Below are 25,217 nucleotides of genomic sequence, written 5' to 3' on the forward strand. Positions count from 1 at the left end.
ATGTCCTTGGTGAGCTGGGTATCATCATCATGTGGCTTAAAAACCTGCTCATTGTAAAGATGAAGCACAGGTTTCAAGTATGAAACACTCACGTACTGTTCCCCAGACAAGGCATATGTGAACTCCACAAGAGGGCTTAATGCTTTATTCACAGATTCAAGAGCATCCATGTCCTGCCATGTTAGACCTAAACATCTGGTCTTTTTGTCAGCTTGCAGGACACTAACGCAGCTTGCGTTAGAGCTTTCTCCTGGTCTATGACCCTTTCGATCATTTGTTGCCTGGAGGCCCATCTGGTTGGAGTCTCAGTGATGAGTTGTGAAGCTTTGCGCTATCATCTCTCCAGTGTGATGTTCAGGAAAGTAGGAAGTCTGCAGACATCTACTGCACAATGTCCAGTCATTGATGAAGTGGTTTGTTAAGCTCATATACGGCTGTGTAGTTCGGCTCGTCCACAAATCAGTTGTCATTGCGAAGTGTAAAACATTGCCAATCTCCTGTTCAAGTTTCCCTCGGCATTCTCCGTACAATCGTGGCAACTCAACTTCGCTAAAGTGCTTGCGGCTCGGTATCACATATCTCGGATCAATGGTTTTGATCAAGTCTCGAAACCCCTTCTTTTTTTCCACAGTGTAAACTGGTGCCATGTCTTTTACAGATATACATCGTAATGGCCTGTGTTATTTCTTTCCATCTCTTTGAGCTTTTTTCCAAACACAATGCCTTTAGTAAAAGATTCGGCCAAATTAGTTTGAATCTGAGGTGATTGCATCGTTTTGGTTTTAGCATCAGAGGTTGACGGACCGCTTGATGTATGGTGTATCTTTTGGCTTTTATGATATTCACAAAAATGACCTTACCAACATACTTCATAAACATTGCCATTGATTCAACAAATAGATAATGCCCTCCCAGAGCACTGCTAAAAGCCAAAAAATTGAGCTGTAATGTGTTCTTTACAGTTTTTCTGTTTCATAAACTTCCTATCCTTCAAGCTCATGATGACTTATAAATGAGTGACTTATGTTCTGACTCAGGACTGTCATTGCTAACAGTGTGATTACCCGCATATTTATCTGATGCTCATAGCGCAACTTATGACCCTTACATTAGAATGAACTTGTACTAAAAAGAGCTAATGAATGGTCAGAGAGATGCACAAACACATCTTGACCAGATGGATGATGGATTAATGACCGCATGCTTTTTATGGCTCATCTGAACACTTACTAGGATAATATAAAATGACACATGGGATTTGTGTGTCACCCTGCTGTGACCCATCACATGCTCTGGTGTCTTCTGTTTTTCTGCTGTTAGAAGACCAGCAGACCCACTATGATTACTGTTGAAAATTATTGTATAAATTAGACAATCTATAAAGCCTTTAATACAGTAGTGACCATTCACTTTTTTTTTGCCTCCTTCCTTGGTTTCCGAAAGCGTTTTCCCCATTCACATTTTCCATATGAATTTTTTTTAAATGTCTTGTTATAGAGTTTTAAACCAAACCAACCCGTTATGAGGTGAGTAACAACATTGCAAGCTTTGACCATAATTTCTGTGCAAGGTGACCCGACACTCGTTAGTGTTGCTGGAGAAGGCGAGGTGAGCGATACGCCGAGGTCAACATGGTCCCCAGGGTTAGCTTTGGTGGAGGAGGTGTAACAGTCTGGGCAGGCATCACCAGTCAGCGCAAAACTGATTTGGTTATTGTAGATGGCTCAGTCACTGCACGTTCTTACCTCAGAGACATCATAGAACCCATCATCATCCCCCAATTCTGCCAGCACACCCCCAACTTTCTGTTCATGGATGATAATGCTCCACCACATCGTGCCAGAATTGTCACAGCTCGACTTCAGGAAGTCGGAGTGCCTCATATGGTATGGCCAGCAATGTCCCCTGACCTGAACCCCATAGAGCAGTGGTTCCCAATTCCAGTCCTCGTGACCCACTGCTCTGCACATTTTGTAGGTCTCTCTTATCTGACACACTCAGTTCAGTTCATGGAGTCTCTCCTAATGAGCTGATGATCTGGTTCAGGTGTGTTAAATAAGGGAGACATACAAAACGTGCAGAGCAGTGGGTCACGAGGACTGGAATTGGGAACCACTGCCATAGAGCACGTTTGGAACCAGCTGAAGCAGAGACTGGATGATCGTACCCCACCCCCACGTGACCTGGCAGAACTGTGTGCAGCACTTGTGGAAGAGTGGAACGCATTGCCTCAGGACAACATCATGAGGCTAGTGAGGAGCATGAGACGTCGCTGTAAAGCTGTCATTGCGGCAAATGGTGGAAACACCCGCTACTGACATTGTCAATTTTTGTTATTTGGGGCTACCCTTGTTATTGTCTACATTTTTGGGGTAATAAATATTACAGTAATGAAAATGGTGTTTCTTCTCATTCATTATTAGTAAAATCTAAGGATACTTTTACTTATTTCATTAAATTCAGACCAAATAGGAATAGCACTCATGTAAATAACAATATCCATAACTTATTGTGAGTAGTGTATATTGGCATTTACACTTTTTTCTTTTTTTTGGTGTGCTTGTAATTCACAGTGCTTCATTAAAGTGGGTGGGTGCTACAGAGTCCTTTAAGCATTATTGACTTGTTTCCATTCTCTGATTGGTGGAGACTTTGAATCTTTGAATTTGAATCATTTGTAATTAACCGGAACCTGATTTATGGACTCTAAAGTTACTGCCTGCGTTGTCAGAGCAGTTGTGGTTTACATAGTACGTGAGTGCAAACACATATATAGAATCACAGGATTTCAGGTGTCACTGCTTTCCAAAATGTGTCAAAACAAGGAAAGTACACAGTGCATTATCAGTGTTGCCTGTTAGGGGCGCTATAAGGAGCCTTAGAATCTCTAAAGTCAGTTTTCTCTCTCCGGTCCGACACTGTCATGGCTGTCCAACAGTTTGAATATACTAGTTAGGCTAGTTAAACTGTTGACGTTTTTAGAACTAGCTACCTAAATAACACATCCATGTTAATTGCACAGTTTCTTTAAAATAACTCTGTTGCCCCCTTGAGTACTGTCTGGTTTTATAGCGCATGTTCTTATGAATGTGAATTCTGGGAATGTTGCTTGTGCTGTAGAGACTTTACCACATGATTGTTGGACAGGCCTACAAACACTCGCCTTCACAATGAGGCTTTGTGCTTATCTGCTTTCTAGCTGATCATGAGGATTGAATTGGACACATGACTGAACGCCTTTCCTGTGTTGTTTCACAGATGGCAAAGATGTGCAGGTCCAAACACCTTTTTAGCATTTGTGAGAGACAAGTTGATGTGGAATTGTCTTTACACAACACTGCAATACTACTAATTGTCTATTTGGATAAAGTAGGTTTGCTGCGTTAGTCAGTGTTACCGGTGTTTGGCCGTACACCGATGACATGGGCACCGGCCCCACTGTCGGTTTGCTTTTTTTATAGATTTTTTTGTTCATTTGGACAACAGACACAACAATTCGCAAATCGTAATGGCTTGCTATATCTGAATCATTTTAATAGGCTACTTCAAAAGCTGTGAGAAGTCAAGAGACAGGGTAAGCGACATGTTGCTTACATGTGACTTGCCTGATGTTAAAAAGAGTTTTAAGCGCATTGCCGTACTCAAGCTGTCTAACACACCCACAGTGCACATACACAAAGCCGCCTCTGGGACAGCATGCGATACCGAATTCAGTTCTCTATCACGGCTTATTGCACTCAAATGGTCAAATACACAGTTATGTCAAAATGCCTGTCTTGGCGAGTAGTCTTGCAAACATACTCTGTTATGTCTTAAGCGAACGTAAACAGTTGGGAAACATATCGGATATGAGTCAGTAGGATCCGTGCATTAGGTCTTAAAGTGACAGCAGCCTAATATAGTAAACCTGCTGCTGTCTGTCAAACAAGAAATGACAAAGAGAAATTCACTCATTGCTCTTGACTGAATAACTTTTGTAGCTTTAATGTAAATAATGCAATTTATTTAATGTAAAGACTATGTAGTGTTTTCTTTTTACAGACATCTTACTTGAATGTTACTGTTAAACAGATCTAATGTACTGTAAGCCTACCTGAGAAACTTTTTTATCTTTGTTTTATTTTATTTGTCCTATTGTTTGTAATTTGCCTGTTTGTTCATATCTATTTTCGGGTGTTTTTGTTTACCTGGATGTTCTTGATGTTAAGTTTTCAGGTTTATTTAACTGTATATTACCACGTTAAGCAAAGAGTTGTTGTCTTTAAATAGTTTATTTTATTTTTTACATTGATTTTAAAATGACATTTGACCTTACTTTTTATGTAATACTATAAAACACTGCTGTTCACTTTCAGTAGTTGTAGTGATGCTTTCTTTTCCCAGAAAGAATGTGAAACATATATATTGGCTATATTTTCAGTTTATTTATAAATATAATTTAAATTGATTTGACACCTAAAGCACCATCATATAACATATCGCACTATTTAACAAGATATCGCATTTTCCCTCAATATCGTGCAGTCCTAGTTTAAAGTGTCTGGAATGTCAGTGTGATCGTCCAGCCTGATGGTAATGGTTACATTTTGCAGGTTCTAATGCAGAATGGAGCTGTGGCATGCCGGAAACAGGAGGAACAAACACACAGAAACGCGCACAGCCCTGAATAAAACATGGGATGAACAACAACAAAAGTGTCATCTCTTTGTACTCGAACAGACTGGCACTTTACAACACATAAACTGGGTTGTTATTATAAATACTAGCCCAAAAAATTGGAAAAGGAAATTAAAGTGATATTTTAGGTCAAATAGTTTGTATATGAGCATCTGCGTGCTGTTGATTCCCACTGAAAAGAATTTGGGCTTACTGCAGTTGGTATAAAATAAAATAAAAAACACAAAATGGACAGTTATGTACTTACTATGTAAACCTTTTGAGCAAACAACATTATATTATGTGGACACAGGCTATTCTGATTGTCAAATTTTAGACATCTAGCACACACCGTGTCATTTTATTTCAGATGGGTTATCAAAATACTCCAGTCCTAACCTGTTGTGGTCCATGTTTGTTTGGACAAACCGTGATCACTGCCTCAAACACTCACTGATAAAATGGAGCAATGTATGATACAATGGTACAGTCTTTCACAGTACATGATCACTGTCTCTTATCTTCTAGTTGTCTTCGTATATTAAACTGGTATAAGAGGACATATTTTAATGTTTGAAAAAAATGACACTTCATCTTTAAAACCTTCAATGGAGATTCGTCAGCACGTTCACCTGTGCTCTGCATCTCATTTGACTTTGGTTTGGAATGCAAATAAAATCGTTTGTTGTAGGTCAATCACAGTGGCCTGTGTGGATGAGACTTACTCTTAGTCTGCTCCTCCTGTCCTAAATAGTTTGGCAGTGACATCTCAGTCTGCACAGCGTATGTATGGCAATAAAAGGAGGCTGTCTGCAGCAGAACGGTCTGTACGAAGGGGAGGAAGACTGTGTGATTTGTGCTTTCATTTCACACCCGTTTCCTCTTGTTAATTGGCACTTGTATTAGCACTGTCATTTATAACAAAAGGGTCATTTCTGGCATCATATACAGGAAAACTAGTACTCTTAGTACCCTTTGTTTCAAGAAATACTCCTCTAGTTCCATAGGTGCTGCAGTAAAATAGTCCAAACGTAAACTTTGATTCAGTGTGATCTTGCAGTGCACTTTTTTTTGCTTTACTGCATGTGTAATTGAAGATATAGTACCATTTAGAAACTTGGGGTCAAAAGGGTCTGCTATCCATGGCAGTCCTAAACCTGCCAAGGTACCAACATAACACACACAGCAAAATATTGTCGTCTTATCGTTATCGAGAAAATCCCAGACAATATTGAGATATAATTTTTTTTGTCAATATCACACACCCCTAGTAAATGGTTGAATTAATATTATACAGTAAAGATACTTGCATTGTTACAAAAGATTTCTATTTGAAATAAATGTTCTTCTGAATGTTTTATTCATCAAAGAATCCTGAAAAAAGTATCACTTTTTCCCAGGAATTAAAGTTCTTTGGATTTCCAATTGATTGCAGAGAGGCCATGCATGAAAAATGAATGGGGGCTTGGTGCAAAAATGGCATCAAAATTAACAAAAATGTTCCTCATTCAAGATACAGGAGTAGAAAATGCCCCTGACTAAATCCAAGTATGACTGTTCTGTTGCAATTAAAGTGAAATGTGAAAATAAATGGTGTCGGTTGCGGCATTAGGTTACATTTTAGATCTGCTCACATTGTATAAAAAAAAAAAAATGTTTTACATGTTCTCTAATCAAGTTTCTGTTGATTTTATGAATCAGAGGCGTTTACATTGAAAACACTCACCGTGCAAGTGAGAGGAGTGTTGTGCAGTGTAGTCAGCTTCTTTGATTATAACAGGAGATTTTCAGAGTGTGCAGAACTTGTGCGCTTCAGTGATGGGGAACATTTTTGCTTGCTCTCTGTAATTAATTTATTCACATAATATTGAATAACATTATTGTTTTTCATGCTGCTAAGATAACCAGTGTGTCACACCTCATTCTCTAGCAGTTGTCAGCGAGACTCTCACTAGCCGGCCTCCATTACATATGCAATACAAGAGTGGATGTCTGTTTATCATAGCAGAAGCGCAACAAAGTAATGCTTCGCGAAAAATAAAGCGCAGACGATGAACGAATGACAAGGAAGCACAACAAATGTATGTACAGCACACAATAGTAATTACAAACAAGAGTTTCTTGTTAGTTGCCAACAGCACAGCAGCTCCAGACACACAATGACACTCAAACCCAGTGTTACTCCCGTGTGGAGCAGAACCAAAGCAATCACTGCGTCTGTTTTCAGGCCTTCCCTCTCAGCTCTCTCCAGCACTGGAAAGCTTTTCTAATATTAACGCGTGTCCTAAAGCTCTTGCCCAGTCCTAACCCTTCATTTTCCAGTGTTTTTTTTTTGTTTTTGTTTTTTCTGAGCTTTTCTCTTTTGTATTGTATCATCTCTATTTCTGCAGTCTTTCTTCAAATCTCCCTCTTGCTCGTTCTCTCTCCTCCACCGTCATACTAATGCTGATTGGCTACACGCGTTTGTTTTTGTTTGTTTGTTCGTGTGTCGGTCCGACTAATTTCCAAACTGCATTTTTCAAAAATCGCTTACCCCACCTTTAATATGCATTCATCTTTATTTAATTTATACTGTGAAGTCTATGGAGTTTTGATTTACATTTGATTATTACATTTCTGTACCTGAATACTACTGTCACTACCTACCCCGAAAAACTTTAAGCACCATTTGTATATCTGTTCAATTGAATTTATTTGTAGTAAAAAGAAAATGGCTGTAATGCCTGGTTACCACAAAAAATATCAAGAGCACAACTGTTTTCAGCACTGATAATAGTAAGAAATGTTTCTTGTGCACCAATCTTCAAAAACATTTAAAAAAATCTTACCAGCCCTAGACAACTGAACAGTAGTGTATGTTTGTACCCCAATACAAGTGCTCCAAGTTTTTAAATGGTCACATAGAAACTGGTCCTATAGGGCTCATTTCAAGTCTGGCTCCATCCCAAACTTTCACACACACTCTCACTCAGTAAATAGTGCACAGTCCTTCACCTCCCTAAGTAAATGATTGCTTTCCCATGATCATTCAGCAGTTAACTGTGTTGAGATAGGCCTATCGGGCGGTTTCTCTGGCAATGGTTTCTTCTATCCCTCTCACTCTGTACTTATGAGTTTTCTGTTGGCCCACACACACCTGTCATTTCTAACCTACATAAATTTGAAAGGAAGAGTTCCTAAGAAAATAAACTGTTTACAGTCATATTTACACACCAATTTTGCATGTTACCAAAGCCATGCCTCAGCTCTGCCGGTGTGTGGAAATGTCAAATGTACGGTGGCTGAGAAGTGCAAAACAAACCACAATTCTGAAAACAAATCAACAAATTTTTAAACGCAATGTAAAGACTAAAAACAAATTAACAAGTTAGAGTCGGCGGCGATGGCCTCGTGGTCAACGCGCCGACATGTTGCGCTCGGGCGGCCCGAGTTTGAGTCCCCGCTCGTGGACCTTTCCCGATCCCGTCCCCCATCTCTCTCCCACCTCGCTTCCTGTCAACCCTCTACTGTCCTGTCACAAAAAAAGGCAAAAATCGCCAAAAAAAATTTAATAATTAACAAGTTAGAAAACACAAACAATTCCAAAAACAACATAACAAATCAGAAAACACAACGACAAATCTGAAAACAATTTAACAAGTCAGAAAACACAACGACAAGTCAGACAAAACGGAAAAGGTAGGTATATGTGGCGAATGGAATACTGACCACTGATTGGACGAGACATCTGTCAATCAAGACATGCAGAAAGTACAGCAGACTGCGGCAGGAGAAAGTCGATTCGCGTGTGCATGTGTAAATATTAGCTATATCGTCTACGGTAATAATTCTTTTTTTTAATTATGTGCGAGGCTGCGAGCTGACATTATCGAGTAGGTCACTCACTTTGCAAAAACAAACAAACACTATTAGAATGCAGTTATAATGCCCCGAAAATTCCAGATATAGGGGCAATGCCCCTGCATCAGCTTTTGTCTTATATAATATGGTAGCCTATAGTTAAGCACACAAGCAAGAGTGCCGGTTTTTCCACATGGGATATTCATTTTATACAGATCAATAAACAAGAAGTTAATATTGTGAATTACAATTTGTCACTCGAGGGAGATTTTAACTCAATCTGCTGTTCTTGCTACACAACACTCTCCCACTTTACCAGATCGAGTTCTTTTATAATTTTGTCTGACCAAACCAGATAGTGATAGGAAGATTTTAACATGATCAGCTCTAATATTTACACATGCACATGCGAATCGACTTTCTTCTGCCAGATTCTGCTGTACTTTCTGCATGTCTTGATTGACAGATGTCTCGTCCAATCAGCGGTCAGTATTCCATTCGCCACATATAGAGCTGGTAAGTCCCGCCCCCTCCGCTAACCCCGCTGGACCTCAAAGTTGAAAATCCGTCAATGCAAGTGAACGGGAGAAAATAATTATTTTCTGGTCCCGTTTGAATTGTGCCATGAATGTGAACATATGTTGTCTGTGAATTTTTTATATAATCTTTCGTGTGAAGAATGCTACAATTTAGCGGGTAGAAGTTTGATACGGTTAGACTTTGTGTGAGAGCACTTTGTGGACTACAACTCTTCGCTGCTTTCGACGCGTTTGAAACGCCACCACCACTAGCTCATGGATCCCGCTAAACATGGCTTTGTCTTTGGTGCACTTCACCGCCTTCTTTCAGGGAGAGGACAAAATCGTTGAGGTTGGCGAAAACCACGGGTAAGTCAACTTTATGGGGTGACGTCACATAGGCGACATGTAGTCTTTCTCGTTATGTCTCTTCCACAACTGCTAGCCGAAGAATCATACCATATACTGTCAAACTCGTAACATGAAAGATTATATAAAAAATTCACAGACAACATATGTTCACATTCATGGCACAATTCAAACGGGACCAGAAAATAATTATTTTCTCCCAATCACTTGCATTGACGGTTTTTCAACTTTGAGGTCCAGCGGGGTTTTACGGAAGGGGCGGGACTTACCAGCTCTATACCTACCTTTTACATTTTGTCTGACTTGTCGTTGTGTTTTCTGACTTGTTAATTTGTTTTCAGATTTGACGTTTCTGATGTATTATTTTGCCTTAGCTCGATTCAAAACGGTAAGCTTGTAATAATGTTTATAATTCCAGTGGTACTGGTGGATTTCCGCAGGAAATTCGAGCATGTCTTTGCGTCGTTACGTCACATCTGTACACTTAAAGAAGGAGTCTCGGCTAGTAGGCTATGTTGCGTGTGAGGATGTTGGAGGTGGAGATTTATAGCCTTTTCTCACAGCACTTGATATAATTAAACTTATCAATTAGATGACGGATCCAGAAAGGTTCAAACGACAATCACCAGTGACAACTGGAGATTCACCCGTTGTAAAATGCAAAAGACTTCGTTCGGACTTCGGAGTGGCTACAGAAAAAAAGAGACTGCAACCGGCCCATGCGAAAACAAGGATAAATATCAGAAGGGCAGTAAATGTAGTCACGCAGTGCTGATGTTGTTAACATTAACAATTTGAGAACAAAGTATAATTTGCATGGTTTGATGTGATATGATAAGCGATGGTTAGATTTAATCAGCATGATTTACTGCAATGCTTTTTTTCCCATAGTTGGTCAGAACAAAAGTGGATGTTACTTACTTGTTCAGACGACATTTTCCAGTGAAAATTCTTATGTTGGTCATTCTTCCAGAAAGTAGAATCTGTGATTGCGAATGCCAGTATCCACACCGGCGCGGTGACTGACAGCTGCACATTCTCATCAAAACATTGGATTCACCCCTGTAAAGTTGATAATTCCGCAAATAACTGCAATTGCAGATTTCTAACAGAGATGGCGACAAAGAGGAAAAACTACAGACTGCAGCTTTAATATACCACAGACAACCTTTTTCTAACCAAGAACCATTGGGTTCTGTAATTTTTAAAAAGTGAACACTGATAATTACTACTAATGATATATTTTAATGTAATTTCACCATTTCAGATAGCCTGGGTGCCAGCCCGAACCCCGCCCACAAAATTTTTTGGTCGGGAAGTTCGGTCTGGACTCGCTCCGTTGAGGAGCTATTATGCCCGAACAAAAATTGTTCGGACCAATCAAATTGTCAGGGCGGGCTTTATACGATGATGGACAGATGAGCAACGGTAATGTAATCATCCACGTCACCAAAGAGCGCTTGATTTGAATTAGTTTACAACAAAGACGACTGCTGCTGGAGAATTGAGATTTCACGAGTTCACATTTACAAATAAGTCAGATAGAATAAATGCGTATATGACGTGCTGTCCGAGGAGAGGGCTGTGGGCTCGGTAGCCATACTCCCCCGTATTCCTGGTTGTGAGAGAACAAGACAAGAGTGAGGATTCGGGGTGGTGGAGGGATGCTGAAAAACTGTCAAGGAGTGTTAGGTAAGTTGACAGAGTGAATATGCTTCCTCATGCTGATAGATAGGGTAACGTTAGACATGGTATTGTTTGATGACAAGTTGATTGGATTGATTATTTGTACGTGCTCCTCCCGAACTTTGTTTATTAAAAATCATGTGTAGATTCCGCCATCGCGTCTGTTATAGAAGATATTCACAGCGCATTCATTTTAAAAGAGGAACAGAGAGCCGCGACATTTTGTTGGTTGAAAATATGAATGAAGAACATGCGTCATTTACTCCGTTGCTCTGATTGGTTGTAGGTCTATCCAATTGAGTGCAGAGGTTTTTTTTTTTCTGGTTCGGTTGAGACACACCCCATAATCAAATCTCTATGGAGCAGTCTCAGACTCACATTCTGACTAGAATCTGAGTATGACGACGTCAGGCTACATTTCAGATGTAACACCAAATAAAAATCAATGAAACTCAATATAAAACGTAAAAACAGTTTCTTTTAATCTGAAAAAAAAAAAAAAAAAAACAGTAATCTGTCTTTTGTAGTTAGGGTTAGGCTTGTGAGAGTAAACACTTGTTGTTATGTTTGGGACTGGCCAGTAACTGCCACTATGTTCAGTTATGCACTTGTAAATGAGATGAGTGGAGAGGATATCACAGTGGCATTGTGTGAGTTCAGCAAAGGAAATCAGGTCTATGTAAGTGTCTTATTGACCTGCGTGGATGAACGGAGTCACTAATGAACCTTTTCATCCGACATCAGCCCACCTCTCTACTCATTAATAATCCACTGCTCTTACTATCTCTCTTGCTCACTTTCCCTTTCCCCAATTCCTGCTCTCCATCCTTCCTGACCTCATTTCTCATCTCTTTTGTATCCCACATTCTTGCCATCTTTTATCTTCTCTCTTTTTTTGGTTAGCCTGTGTCCTTTGGTTGAGAACAATTCAAGTCTTCCACTCTGTTGGTGCCTTTAGTGGGAGGAGTTAAGTGGTTTTAGTTTTGATTGACAGCACTGTGCACTTCAGAGGCTTTGTCTCAATGCTAAGGGGAAAGAAGAGGGAAAAGAGGGCAGGGGGTTCATTCCTAGGAACGACCCTCAGTGTAATCCTCACAGGTCATTGGATGACGAGAGAAATGTTCCCCTTTTAATGTGAATTTTGTTTCAGAATGATTTTTTGTAATGTTTTGTTCCTATCACACAAAGGAGATCTAGACATTTTGACAATGACTTATAGTGCTGGTTTCCCCATTTCAGTGTGTGTTTGTCCATATGTGCACTCACCTTTTAGGGGTTTTCTTTTGTGGGGGGTGTGGGGGTTGGGGGGGGTACTGATTCGGTCAACCCCACAATCCCCTGTCCTCTTTTCTTCAGAGCTGAAAAGAAGAACCATCTTAAAGCTTTGTTTGCCCACTCCTCCCCCATCCTTGCCCCCCACCCGTGCCATCCTTTCGTTCAGAGAGAAGGAAGGAGGCCGTGAAAGGGCCATTCTGGCCAGTAACATTTTTAAAACTTCTATGCTGTTTTAATTTTGCATGAGCCATTAAGATGAGCGCTGTGATTGATGACAATGGGCATGTCATTAATGTTTTAAGGTCAGGAGTTTGTGCTCTTAGTTGACTTAATGCGTGTTTGCATTGTTTCTGGATGAATGCATTAAACATTAATACTATAAACATTGAATTAACATGATTCCCATCAGGTAGGTGCTGTAAGAGTTTAAGGATTTAAAGGGAATAAAAAAAAGCCTTACTAGAATTTGAGCTATTTGCAAATATTTTATTTTCAAATATGCACACATTCACTTTTAAAGTTCCCCTGTAGTCATAATTGTATCACTTAAAACTCATCTTTGATCACCAAAAGGGCATATTTAAAAATAAAATCTTGAAAAAAATATATTCATGCCTTAAAATAGCTTGAATGTAACTACACCCTTGTTTAATTTAGTTGACACGGATCCATAAATATGCAAATGAGCCCCGCCTCCACTGGCTCATACAGGCTCGTCTACAAGACGATGTGTCAGAATGGTAATGCGTTTTATGGATCGCTCTCTACAACATCGGACACATAACTGTAATTAATATGATTAGCCTTTTGCTCGAACGTTATTAAACAGCTAATAATGTGTTGCTAATGTTACACAAACTATGTTCCCGTTCGTCACCTCAGAGTCCGACAGCTGCTTTCTAAAAATCAGCATCCTTAGAAACACTTTGAACAACTTAGTGGAGTATAGGTCATCATAACATCGTAATATACATCATAATTCACTTGCTATATTGCTAAATGTACCCAATTTTTTATATCAGCAGAAAAATATACTGGGATAACCTGGCTTCTCTTGAGACTCCCCTGCTTCGCAGCAGTTAATGATATGCTAAAGCCCACCAGCATGTTGACGTGATTGGTTATAATGTAGTTTGTGACATAAGAAACACCAGCAATTTCAAACCGCATTTTTGAGGCTTTTTTTACTGCAGTTTTAAGGAGAAAATACTCAGCATAGCAATTGTGTTGATTAATGAATTTGCTCATTGTTGTGTTTTTAATATGCTTTAAGACAAACCTAGACATATTAACAACAATAAAATTTGATTTTCACCACAGGGGGTCTTTAATCTTATGTCTAATGTGTTTAAAACGCTTCTGTTAATGTTCCTGTCTCGCATTCATTTTTCAAATTACATAACATGAATCATGTAAATAATACGGTCTGTTTTTAATTAAAAATAGCAAAATTTGACAAGTAAAAGTTTGTATTACTGCATATTACTATTGGTTGTTTTAACATTTCTGTCGTGTCAAATAATTATAATTGGCCATGCTGTAAAGTAATAGAGAGGTAGAGGAAATAGAGAGAGTGTGATAGTGAGTTGCATCTGTTTGTCAGTGTAGTCGGGTGTTTATTTTCATCTACTTCTGGCTCTTAAAACATTACAGTCTTGTCTTCAGTGCAGTCTGTTTCAAGGATGAAATTATGTTTAGTAAAGTTGCAGACGAAGGGGTTAACTGTAATGGTTTAATTGGAGAAAGTCATGGGGTAAGCAGTCACTTGACTAACACACAGCAGCCTCTGTGCTGACCTGGACACCGAGCCAACATATTCCACCCCCCCCATCTTACTCCTCTTTTCTCCATCTCTTTATGCATGGGTGCCTTGCTCAGACAGAAGGAGGAAATGTTAGTTTATGGTTTGATTTTAATTTTCAGCTTTTGTGTTCGTCACATAAACAAGGACAGTTCAGGCTGTAAAATATATTTTTCTGCACTACTCTGCCTGGGTGTAATCACTGTAAGTGACCTTGAGCTGCTGTTAGATGGGAGAACTCCAACAATCACATTCTCATTAAGGACAATTTCCCTTGTGCTTTGAATGCGTATTTAAATGTGCAGTGTGTGATTCTGTGCCTCTTGTGGCACCAAGCAGAAGTACAAAAATTATGGCTTTTTTCAAAAAATATTCTCAAACACTCCCCCCTTCTACCATTGGTCAGACAAACAGACAATCCCACCCCAAACTCACGCTATTGGTTGAGCCAATATTGCTGTCTCATACTGGTAAAAAATGAAACTTGGAAATAGAAATGGGAAAAAATGAAACTTCAGCCTTTGATATATGCAGCATGTTTTATTAATTGTTCACTATATCTTTAGTGCCTTATTGCATTTAAAAACTGTTGCTACATAAAAATAAGGACACATTGTCATTAAAACATTTTAAGCAAATTAATTATGTGCCATCCATCTACTTGAAGATATTGTCCCTTACATAGTGCTGAACTAAATAGTTGTCCTCTGATTACTCTGCAGTGATATGGTGAACAGCATGTCCTGAACACTGTATTGACCAATCAGAAGCCATAACTGTCTGTTTTATAAACGCTCCAGACTGCGTTTACTGTAAATGGTCACATTTTGAGACCTTTTTTTTTCATTCTGATGTGACAAACTTTTCGCATCAGAACTCTTTTTAAATGTGCTGCACTGCTATTTAGGTGTATGAGAAACATCAAGTGTCAAAACCTTCCAAAAGCAGAAGAAATATAGCTCTACCTGTTAGAACTGTGCCACACTGTCCCCTGCCTCAGCGCTACAAATCAGGTGCTGGTGTCATAGCTGTAGATTTTGGTGGCACTGGTGCCAATGCTCTCGTATGTTAGTCTGGAGGCCTGACTTTGCTTGGTGGATAATTACTGTTATAATTTATTACTGTTGCTGTTGTTTTATAGACACCCTTTTATTTGACATTTAAAGCGACACTCTGCTTTGTAAAGTGAATTATCATGGCTTATTTAAACCCACTGTTCCGCATGGTCAGAATACCTGTAACTGGTCTGTGTGTGTGTGTGTGTGTGTGTGTGTGTGTGTGTGTGTGTGTGTGTGTGTGTGTGTGTGTGTTTTCTGCTGTCTGAAACTAGCAGCTGCAAACAGTCAGTGCACTTGACATGAAGCGAGTTTGGATTAACGTCACACTTTTTGACCGTTGGGGTAAGTCTGCTGCGGGGCATGCAAAGGCAAAAGTGTGCAACGAGGGCGCATAAGGGGCGCTCGCGAGCACCCTTCTTAAACCTAAAATGACAAATGGGACACCCTATGGTCTTTTGGACCGAACGACATGCGCAAGTCCACAAGACTGCAAGTGCATATGAAGTGTGCCAGGGTGATGATGACTGAGTTTGTTCTGTTTAGTGAAGTTTATGGAACAGATCGATGCTGAATGTCTTTGCATTAGTTTGCATTTGCACCTGTTGTCCATTCACAGAGAAACGCAATTGTCAGAGGGACATGAGGCATGTCCAGGGTTTTTCCTGGGTCAAAATTGGTCTTCGGTGGTGGCTGACCGACATGGTCATCCACACACAGCAAAGAGTACCCTAGTACCCACATGATCCGCAAGCCCAATATTGACAATAAATGTTCAATTTAAAATAAATACAAAGAAACAGTTTGTGATTTTTTTTAGGTAATTTACTACACATTGTCATAGGCCTATACATACTGTGGATTATTAAGGCTAAATTTTACTAAACACTCTTTCTAAATTAGGTAAGCACACTTACTTTCTCATTTCAGATTAGGGGTGGGAATCTCTAGGCACCTCACGATTCGATTCGATTACGATTCAGAGGGTAACGATTATCGATTATTAACGGGTTTTTTTAGCAAAACGTTTACCAAAGTATTTATGATGACCCATAACAAACTTACTTCCATCTTCCTATATTAATTTTATTAATAAAACAAATGGAAGTTATTTGAACATTGCAAAGAACCAACATGAAAATAAATGTGTGCCTGTACTAGCAGCGTACTTGTAGTAAATTAATACAAACTTCAGCATATTCTGAATCTCTAGCATTTAATAATAGACTTCTAACCAACATCCTCTGGTTATTTCCAATGAGCAATATAATCCTTCAGACAAAAAACATTTTGCTGTAGCAAATTCACAAACAGTTTTCGTTCAAAAATATAGAATGATGTACCAGCAGCTCTCATATAATGCTTGTGGACTTATGCATATTCTGAATAATTAGTAACATACAAAGCCTCTCTTATTCACAACTAAATAATAAAGAGGTATGACTTGAAATGTTTGCTGTATACCACAATCAAAAACAGCTTATACAAAAAAAGTGAATGAACATCTGCAGAGAGCACAGTCAAAATGTAACTTTTTGTGACTGGCATTGCACATATTGCAGGGCAGTACGTAAGTATAACAGATCGGTTTACAGTATATTGATGTGAAAACTAAATAGGCTACTGAAAGCAGCTTTCATACAAAAAATACTAAATAGGTAACAATGAAATTGCCAATTTTCCATACGCTAGCTTTTAACGAAGAGGGTGCCGTTCGAATTTGGCGCTCAGGCATCATGCGTCTGTTATGTGCGCGAGTCTGTTATGTGCGCGCCACAGACTGCACGCGCACTGCACGTCCGCTAGAGTTCCGCCTTTTGCGTTCCGTCAATATTATGTTTTTTTAGAGATTTGATTTTTTTTGACATTTGTGAATCAATTCAGAATCGTCCACGTCCGCATCGCGATGCATATAAGAATCCGCGCGGTGCTGTGATCGTTCTCTCCGTCACTCCGTCAGTAGCCTGCTTCACTCACAAAACCCAATTACAGATCAAATAAGGCTTTGGCGGGACAAAAAATCGTTTTGGCGGCCGCCAAAAAAATTTCAATGTAGGAAAAACCCTGATGTCTGACCACCAAGTCTGTTCACACACAGGGTACGCAGATGGATTACTGGACAGTGAAAAGAGTGTCTTTTTGAGTGTTGTAGATTGGTAACTATATGGTCTTGGGCTTGCCTGGCATCTGGCTGCAGTGATGAATGGGCTGCTTTGTGTGCGTTTATAATCAGGCCTTCACTAGAGAGCTTCCTCCCCTCTAATAGACCTCATGGCTCCCACTCAAGACGGCCTGACTAGCAGTCGACAGTCAGGCTCCCGCTGGCCATGCTCTGCTCGTCTCCCAACGTGTTGATAATTGAAGGAAGTTAGTGCTGGTATGTGTTTTGTTGGCCTCTGTGTGAGGGCATCTCCGTGTTTTCCCGTGAGTTGGTGTGTAGTTCAACCATGTGTCATCACACCACTTGTTTTAATTATTTCAGTCCTGTATGCAGCAGCTGTACTGAGTTTATTGCTTGATGCGTATGTATATTTTGGTCTTGTTTCTTACCAGGCTCACATTTCCCATCGCTTAGTCATGCGTCACCTGCCACCATGGCTCCCCACAAAGAACCACTGAGGTAAACATAAACAATAGAAGACTGTGTTTCCTCTCAGATGATGCTAATGATTAATCACCGATTGATTAATTGGCGATAATAATTTAATCAAAACTTATTTATGGTCTATTAAGCAAGGTTATCATTAGAGTGCGTATTTTTGGGGTGCGGCACAGCTCAATGTGACTGAAACCTTGAAAGTGGATTGATGGATAGATGGATGGATATATGAGGTTGCCTAATTTTAAAAGTGTGATCTAAGTTTTATGAGAGAATCATCGTTCTTCAAAGAAAAAAATTCTTGAGTTTTAGTAGTTTTATCTTATGCATGTGTAAATCATTGTTTGTCATCTTGAATTCCCTAGGAAGTCTGCTGAAGCCCCAATCACATTGTTCTCATCCTTCATTTTTATTTTGCATCCATTTTCTCTTTTTACAAAGAGTTTCAATGTTTTGTTCTTTTGTACCAGTGAATCAGAATTTCTGTTCAGAGACAACAAGCAACCACACACACACACACACACACACACACACACACACACACCGCAGTATCAGCCTTGTTCTTGGCAGTACATAGTAAGCCCTCTGTTGGTGCTGTTCAGCAGCAAGCCCAGCACGCAGAGAGGAGAGGGCATGATGGGACGCGGCAGCAGGAATGTACTGAATGTGACCAGCTAACAAGCGAGCTCTTGAAAGAGAAGCCTGGTGTTCAGTCACTGACATGCTCACTTTTGCCTTCCTTTAACATGATTGTTAGTTGTTTAGAGAAGTGTGTGGAGATGAGCTGTTGTCAGATTGGTGAGTGATGGTCACTAAAGTATGCAAGATGTTACCTTCAAGTCAAAAACTAGTTTTGCTAATTTGAATATCATTGGTTTTCTCAATTTGTTGTCAAACTGTCATTTACAATTGAAGTGGACAAGTGGAGGAATGCCTGTGTAAATGAATGACTGTATAATAGCTTGTTGTAAATCTGTCATTTATCCATTGTTTTTCACCATGCAGTTAGTCTAGTTGTGCGTGACCCATCTGGATTTTTCATTGTTACCAGCCACCCTGGTTTCTACAAATCTGTCAGAATATAATGCCTGTTATGCAAAAAATAAAAAAAGTGCATTTACCGTTATGTCAGATACCAATTTTCCTGTAGTTATTTTTCACATTTCATGAGCAATAACCAATTGACATGAGCTCTTAAAAGGGGAGGCGCTCTTCAAGAGAGTGCTCTTAAAGTGGCTGTTCACTGCAAAATGAAAATTATCATTTGCTCAGCCTCATGTTGTTTCAATCCTGTATGGCTGTCATTTCCTCTGTGGAACATAAAACAAACTCAAATTATCTTCTTTTGTTTTGTTTTTGTCTATAAAATGGAAGTCAGTGGTCAGCAAAATGGTTCTTTCGAATATCATCTTTTGTGTTCCGCAGAAGATAGAAAGCCATGCAGGCTTGGAAGGACAAGAGTAAATAAATTGATTTATTTTGGGGTGAACTGTCCCTTCTAAGGGTTTAATCTTTGCTGTAATATGTTGCCATCACTTTAAGTAAGTGCTAAATGAAAATTTAAATCTTAAAATGGGAAAAACAAATAAATATCTAATATTAGCCGATAGCCAATAACTGATATGGAGCCTATATACACTCACCGGCCACTTTATTAGGTACACCTTGCTAGTTCCGGGTTGGACCCCCTTTTTCCTTCTGAACTGCCTTAAATCTTCATGCCATAAATTCAACAAGGTGCTGAGACGCATCCTTTAGAGATTTTGGTCCATTTTGTCGTGGTAGCATCATCCAGTTGCTGCAGATTTGTGGGCTGCACATCCATGATGCGAATCTCCTGTTCCACCACATCCCAAAGGTGCTCTATTGGATTGAGATCTGGGGCCTCATTTATAAACGTTGCGCACGCACAAAAGAAGGCGTACGCCGCTCTCTACGCAATAATTGGTATTTATAAAAAGCAAACTTGACGGGAAAATGTGCGGTCCTTCACGCAAACTCTTGACCCAGGCGTACGCACAAAAACGGGTGAAATGAGAAATGGCGACACCGTCGGCAGATGAAAGAAACACGTGAAAGTGTGTGAAACTGTAGACCGTTGTGTAAAAGAAATGGCAATACTGCCTCTCATAAATAACATGAAGACTTCACAAAGCAAGTCTTACAATTAACAGCCTACACGAACACCCGTTTGATCGATCTGCAGTGTAAAACAAACAAAATCAAACGAAGATTACAACAGAAATGCAAATTAACACATATTTGCAAAAAGAAATGTGAAATATGTTCTGCAATAATATTGGCATGTTATGAAATTCATCCTCATAACACATCTGTAGCTTGTAAGATCGGCGATGGAGCGCTAGATGCTTTTTTGCATCGACTTTGATGTCCGACCATTTCTTTTTTATTTCGGCCACGGTCCGAGGTTGTGAGGCTGCAGCATTAACGGCGTCTGCAACCTTTTGCCACTCAAGTGCCTTTTTGGCATTAGTAATGCCCACACTGTACCCTCCAAACAACATTTTACTCCTCTTTTCCATCTCGCCAACGATAATTTCTACTTCACATTGAGTTAAGTTACGTTTCTTGGTTTTCCTCTCTGTGTTTGCCATGATTTCGCAATCGATGAATATTAACTTGTGGGCGTTTCACGGACTATTTATGGGCAACTATGGGCGTGACATGAAGCCGCAAAAGCTGCGCTACATTTAGAATTGATTGTGATTTATTAAGGGAAAACTGCGTAGGATGTGCGTGCGCACAGTTTTATAAATCCGAATATTTCTGTGCGTACGCACGTCCTATGTTTCATCCGTACGCCACTTCTGACGCAAATCCTACACAAAGTTTTGCCCCTGGTGACTGTGGAGGCTATTTGAGGATAGTGAACTCAGTCATGTTCAAGAAACCAGTTTGAGATGATTTGAGTTTTGTGTCGTCGCATTATCCTGTTGGAAGTAGCCATCAGAGGATGGGTCACTGTGGTCATAAAGGGATGGATTTGGTCAGCAACAATACTCAGTTTGGCTGTGGCGTTTAAACGATGCTCAATGGGTACTAAGGAGCTCAATGGGTACTAAGGAGCCCAAAGTGTGCCAAGAAAAAAATATCCCCCACACCATTACACCACCAGCCTGAACCTATGAAACAAGGCAGGATGGATCCATACTTTCATGTTGTTTTTAAGCACTTTTTATTTTACTATATCTCTTTACATAAATATTTTTTTCTACTTAAACTATCATTTTGTTATTTTACTAACCCAACTAATTAGTCATCCGGGCTTTCCAATTGGTTGCACATAAGGGAAAAAAAGTAGCACGATTCTTTCTGCCAGTCGGGCTGCAGCAGAGAAGCTGTATACGGTTGACTTTTTAGGAAAAGAAGAACGGGACGGTTGGGTTTAGTAAAAGACCAATGGGACGGTTGGGTTTAGGAAAAAAAGACGGGGACGGTTGGGTTTAGGAAAGTTGACACGCGGGACACGATCCCCAGTCTCCTGGGTGAAAGTGCCGTGTTGTTTGACCCATCCACTACCCCAACCAACCGGATTTCATACTACTCGCTACCGTAGTCGCTCTTAATGCTACGGAATCGTGCTGACCATCATGAAAAAAAAAAAAGATAAACGTGTCCGCGTACACGAATCAATAGATTAAATTACGTGACCATTTCACGAACTGCCGTGAGACTGGGCTGGTCTGACAGGGTGGGGGCATGGCATCACGATGTTGCCTCTCCATCGTGATGTCGGTCAGAGGGACGATGGTATCAGAAATAAAAGCATGAATAATCCTTTCAAAAACACTGGAGGACAAGAACAGTTTAACCTTTTCTATTGATCTTAAATGGAAGAAACAAGATTTTACCACTGAAATTGATCTGTTTGTCAAATTTCAAAGAACTATCAAATTGGACACCAAGGTTCTTCACTACAGATTTACAGAAAGGGGCTAACTCACCCAAGTCAAAAGAGTTTTGAGTGTCAGGGGCCCCGAACCACATTTCAGTTTTACTTTCATTCAGATTCAGAAAATGTTGTGACATGATTTAACTTCTTGTAAACATCTCAGTAGTGACTCAAAAGAACTTTTGTCCTGTTTCCACAACTGTAAATACACCTGAGTGTCATCTGCGTAACAATGAAAGGATACTCCATGCTTGTGAAAAATAGAACCTAAGGGAAAGCATATATAACGAAAACAAAATTGGGCCAAGAATGGATCCTTGTGGAACCCCACTAGACAATGTGACAACTTTAGAATGATGTTGACCAAAATGAACTGAAAACCTCCTATTAAAAAGTAAGGTTCTGAACCAATCAAGTGCCATGCCCCGAATTCCCACTGTCTTTTCTAGGCGGGAGACTAGGATATTGTGATCAATGGTATCAAACGCTGCACTAAGATCTAGTAAAACTAAAACCACTGACCTGCCAGAATCAGTTGAAATCAAGATATCATTTAGAACTTTCAACAAGGCCGTTTCTGTACTATGATTTGATCAGCTCAGAAGACGCTCTTCTGCAGACCGCGGTTGTAACGAGTACTTATTTGAATTACTGTTGTATTTCTATCAGCTTGAACCAGTCTGGCCATTCTCCTCTGACGTCTGGTATCAACAAGGCATTTTCGCCCACAGAACTGCTGCTCACTGTATATTTTCTCTTTTTCTTACCATTCTCTGTAAACCCTAGAGATGGTTGTGCTTGTGCATGAATAATCCCAGTAGATCAGCAGTTTCTGAAACACTTAGACCAGCTAGTACCAACAACGCCACGTTCAAAGTCACTTAAATCACCTTTCTTCCCAATTCTGATGCTCAGTTTGAACTTCAGCATGTCACCCTTGATCATGGCTACATGCCTAATGCTGCATTCACACCATGTTGTAATTACCGTAGTCTCAAGATGACAATACCTGACATTATATTCAAAGCTGTTCATGTCCTCAGACTGGGAATTATGCGTTTCTATGGCACCACTATTGTGTAATTGAATTGCGGTAATTGTGGTAATTATGACACGGTGTGACTGTGAACACATCTTAACTGCATTGAGTTGCTGCAATGTAATTGGCTGATTAGATATTTAAGTTAAAAAGCAGTTGACAGGTGTACCTAATAAAGTGACCAGTGGGTGTATATGTGCTTCACTTGATGAACTAGTCTGGGCAGTAATTGTGTAAGTGTCTAATTCGTACTCTTTACCTCCCTTTCAGCCTTTCTTCAAACTGCACAATTTGCGAAAGCTGGGCCTCAGTGACAACGAGATTCAAAAATTGCCACCCGAAGTTGCCAACTTCACACAGCTGGTGGAGCTGGACATCTCCAGAAATGGTATGCAAACCCTCCTTAAGTGCCTTGCTCTTGAAAAATAGACCTGCTCTCTCAAACTGCTCCCATCTAGAGATATTGACACACTTTCTTACACATCCTGTATGTTTCCTTATACAGAGCACTGGAATGTTTTCTTTGAGCCACGTCTATTTAAAAAATGTACATCAATTTTAACGCCCAATTGTCTTCTCGTGTGCCTCTCACAGCCCGAGGCTCATTCACAGTTTCAGGATTGACTGTGGGAATGTTGAGCATGTTGGTCTGTATTTAGACTATGCAGTGTTATATTCTGCAACTCAGCAAATGAAGCACCTCTCGCTGGGTCCTTTTTGTGGCTCGGATCCCATATAACACACATACAGACAACTCTCACCACAGTCAAATCACCCTATCCTCCCTTTCTTTCAGTCCATCTGGTAGCCATTATTAAGAAGCCTGAAAAAGTGCTTATTTTGTCTTGACACTCCTTTCATTATATCTTGCTGACTTTGCCTCTCTCTCTCTCTCTCTCTCTCTCTCTCTCTCTCTCTCTCTCTCTCTCTCTTTCTTTCTTTCTTTCTTTCTTTCTGTCTCAGATATTTCTGAGATTCCTGAAAACATTAAATTATGTCAGGCCTTGGAGATTGCAGACTTCAGCGGAAACCCCTTGACCAGGTTAGTGGGTTGGAGGAACCCCCAAATCCCTCAAAGCACTGGCTCATATCAAATGACACTTTATGAAAGGTGTAGAAAAGTTGGGAAGGGAGAAGAAATATTGACATTAAAAAATGGTTACAAATGATCATATGTCTTGTTAAAATGCTGTAATGTTATTTTTATAGCATATGAGAGTGTAGCAGACTCTTTGTTCGGGTCAGTCAGTGTACACGGCTATTGGAGGATGTCAACTATTCATCACACGAGTGCTTCCTACTCCTTATTTACATTAAAGCAGGAAGACTGGAGTGCTGCTGCTAGTGGTAACTGCTTTTACAGTTCAAGCCTTTTCCATTGTGTGTCTCATTTTCTTTTTGTCTCTCGGGTCTCAGGTTGCCTGATGGCTTCACACAGCTCAGAGGACTGGCTCACCTATCACTCAATGACGTGTCGCTGCAGTCTCTACCCAATGACATAGGAAAGTAAGTCAATATGAACATGCAGGTGGTCTGCCAGTTATTGTGTCCCTTCCACAGTAAAATGTATTAAGTTAAATTTAAATGTATTTGACACTGCAAAGTCATTAAAGTCAGATAAAACAGAAGTAGCAACAGATATTTTCTTCTGTATTGTCGTACATTCGAATGTAACAGATTATCAGATACAAAATAGAGGACAGGGACTTTGTTCTGTCCATTGGGTGTAGATTACCTTTTGGTAATATGGGTGTTTCACTCAAAAATGAATGCAAGCTTGCAGTTGATTGTAAAAAGACGGGGTTTAAACGAACTTTGGAGAAGTCTTGGAGAAGACTATCGTTTTTACCAGATGATCAGGTTGACATTTTGATTAAATATTATGAGGTCAAAATTTCGATTAACCTGTACATGGATGAATCGTTCACAATAAGATTTATAACATGCTTTTAGAAAATAGATAGGGAATTTTCATTCCATGCTGACTTTAAAATCATTATAGATGTACAAAGCAGGCATCATAATATGTTTCAGTTTTGTCATACATTTATATGGTACTGTATGCTTTTATGCAATATGTAACAAAAGGTATGGATAAAAGGAATGTGCATCTAAGAGGAATACATGTGCATGTTATTTTAGAATATTTAAAATGTCTATTATAATTACAAAAGGCAGTGAGAATTATAAAATAAAGCAGGCATCCTATCCACATACAGACACAATCCCTCATTTCGCACATGTACACATCTCATTTTGACCACTGTTGATGATGTACAGATGGTAGAGCCCATTACTCTTCCAAATCAAGTGACACACCACTCAGTGTCGTCTCTTTCTTTTTCTCCTCTCAGCTTGTCAAACCTGGTGACTCTAGAGCTGAGGGAGAATCTACTGAAATCTTTACCCTCGTGAGTATTTTCCCAATAAACTGCAGTCATTAGATCCACAGTGGTCATACTCTGA

At 39.7% G+C, this 25,217-nt stretch overlaps 1 protein-coding gene across 11 annotated transcripts in view; it reads left to right on the forward strand.

Annotated features, from left to right (window-relative positions):
• scrib (scribble planar cell polarity protein) overlaps positions 1-25,217 on the forward strand; it is a 112,459-nt gene that overhangs the window by 35,268 nt on the left and 51,974 nt on the right. For all 11 annotated transcript variants that reach the window (XM_084403585.1, XM_084403593.1, XM_084403586.1 and 8 more), the window contains exons 2-5: positions 23,022-23,139; positions 23,715-23,793; positions 24,168-24,257; positions 25,106-25,162. In XM_084403585.1, coding sequence (XP_084259711.1) covers positions 23,022-23,139; positions 23,715-23,793; positions 24,168-24,257; positions 25,106-25,162 — 344 coding nt within the window. The remainder of the gene's footprint in view (positions 1-23,021; positions 23,140-23,714; positions 23,794-24,167; positions 24,258-25,105; positions 25,163-25,217) is intronic.

The sequence above is a fragment of the Rutilus rutilus genome (genome assembly GCF_951802725.1).
Source record: "Rutilus rutilus genome assembly, chromosome: 3".
NCBI classification, from domain to species: domain Eukaryota; kingdom Metazoa; phylum Chordata; class Actinopteri; order Cypriniformes; family Leuciscidae; genus Rutilus; species Rutilus rutilus.